The following is a 988-nucleotide window of genomic DNA, read 5'->3' as shown; positions in this document are numbered from 1 at the left end:
CAGACTGCACTTGTCCCTCGTGGCAGGTGTCACATAAGAGCATCAAACACCTGCATGGAGGCTCAGAGGAATGTGAGGCCCAGGGTCAGCCTGCTGTGTGGACGGCGGAAGGGCAAGCAGAGCATTAGGGACTGCTCAGCCCTGGTTAGTAGCCACCGAGGTAGGAGGGGAGGTGAGACTCTGAGAGAGAACAGTGACCCCTGCAGCCCATCCCTGCCCCTGGCGCCTGTGGGGGAGGAAGGAATTTTCCTCTGCCTTCTAGGTTCCTTCCTCGGGTCTAGTGATTAAACCAGCGTGAGGTAGATTCACATGAGAAAATGACCACGTTTAATTACATACGTACGGGAGACCCACATACGTGAGAGAGTTCGAGGCCCCACACACATGGAGATTCAGAGACAGGAAGGTAAGATGAGGTTTATGTGACCTTCTGAGCTAAGGATGAGGTGAGGCATTGGCCCTCAGAGAGGAAGGGAGAGGGATAGAGAGAGGCATCGATCGCTGCCTCCTGCACGCCCCACGCTGGGGATCGAGCCCATGACCTGGGCATGGGCCCTGACCGGGAATCGAACCCTGACCTCCTGGTTCATGGGTCGACGCTCAACCACTGAGCCACACCAGCCGGGCTCCAGGACACATTCTGAAGGGATGTTTAAGGTCTAGGACAGTTTGCAGAGCCTCCAAGTTATTCCTCCGGCGCAGTTTCTCTCCCTGGAGGCTGTCGGGCCCAGCCAGCAAGCGGCTCCTGGAGCACGTGCCCCCGGGAGACACACGGCCCCATCTGAAGGACTCGCAATCGTAACCCTCCCGCGTGTGCTCTCTCCTGCCTAGACTCGTTCGTGGGCGGCGTCATCGGCCTCCTGTTCGCCTACATCTGCTACCGGCAGCACTACCCGCCTCTGGCCAACACGGCTTGTCACACACCCTACGTCAGCCTCCGGGTGCCGGCCTCGCTGAAGAAGGAGGAGGTGCCGGCAGCTGACAGCCA

At 59.2% G+C, this 988-nt stretch overlaps 1 protein-coding gene across 1 annotated transcript in view; it reads left to right on the top strand.

Moving 5' to 3' along the window:
• The window catches only part of PLPP4 (phospholipid phosphatase 4), a 37147-nt gene that overhangs the window by 34206 nt on the left and 1953 nt on the right, over positions 1-988 (top strand). Inside the window, exon 7 of the mRNA XM_014528279.1 lies at positions 832-984. Within this exon, the coding sequence (XP_014383765.1) occupies positions 832-984 (153 nt within the window). The remainder of the gene's footprint in view (positions 1-831; positions 985-988) is intronic.

Source organism: Myotis brandtii, unplaced genomic scaffold, assembly GCF_000412655.1.
Source record: "Myotis brandtii unplaced genomic scaffold, ASM41265v1 scaffold628, whole genome shotgun sequence".
Classification (NCBI taxonomy): Eukaryota; Metazoa; Chordata; class Mammalia; order Chiroptera; family Vespertilionidae; genus Myotis; species Myotis brandtii.
Note: the sequence above shows the minus strand (reverse complement) of the source record. Positions and strands in the feature narration are given on the sequence as shown.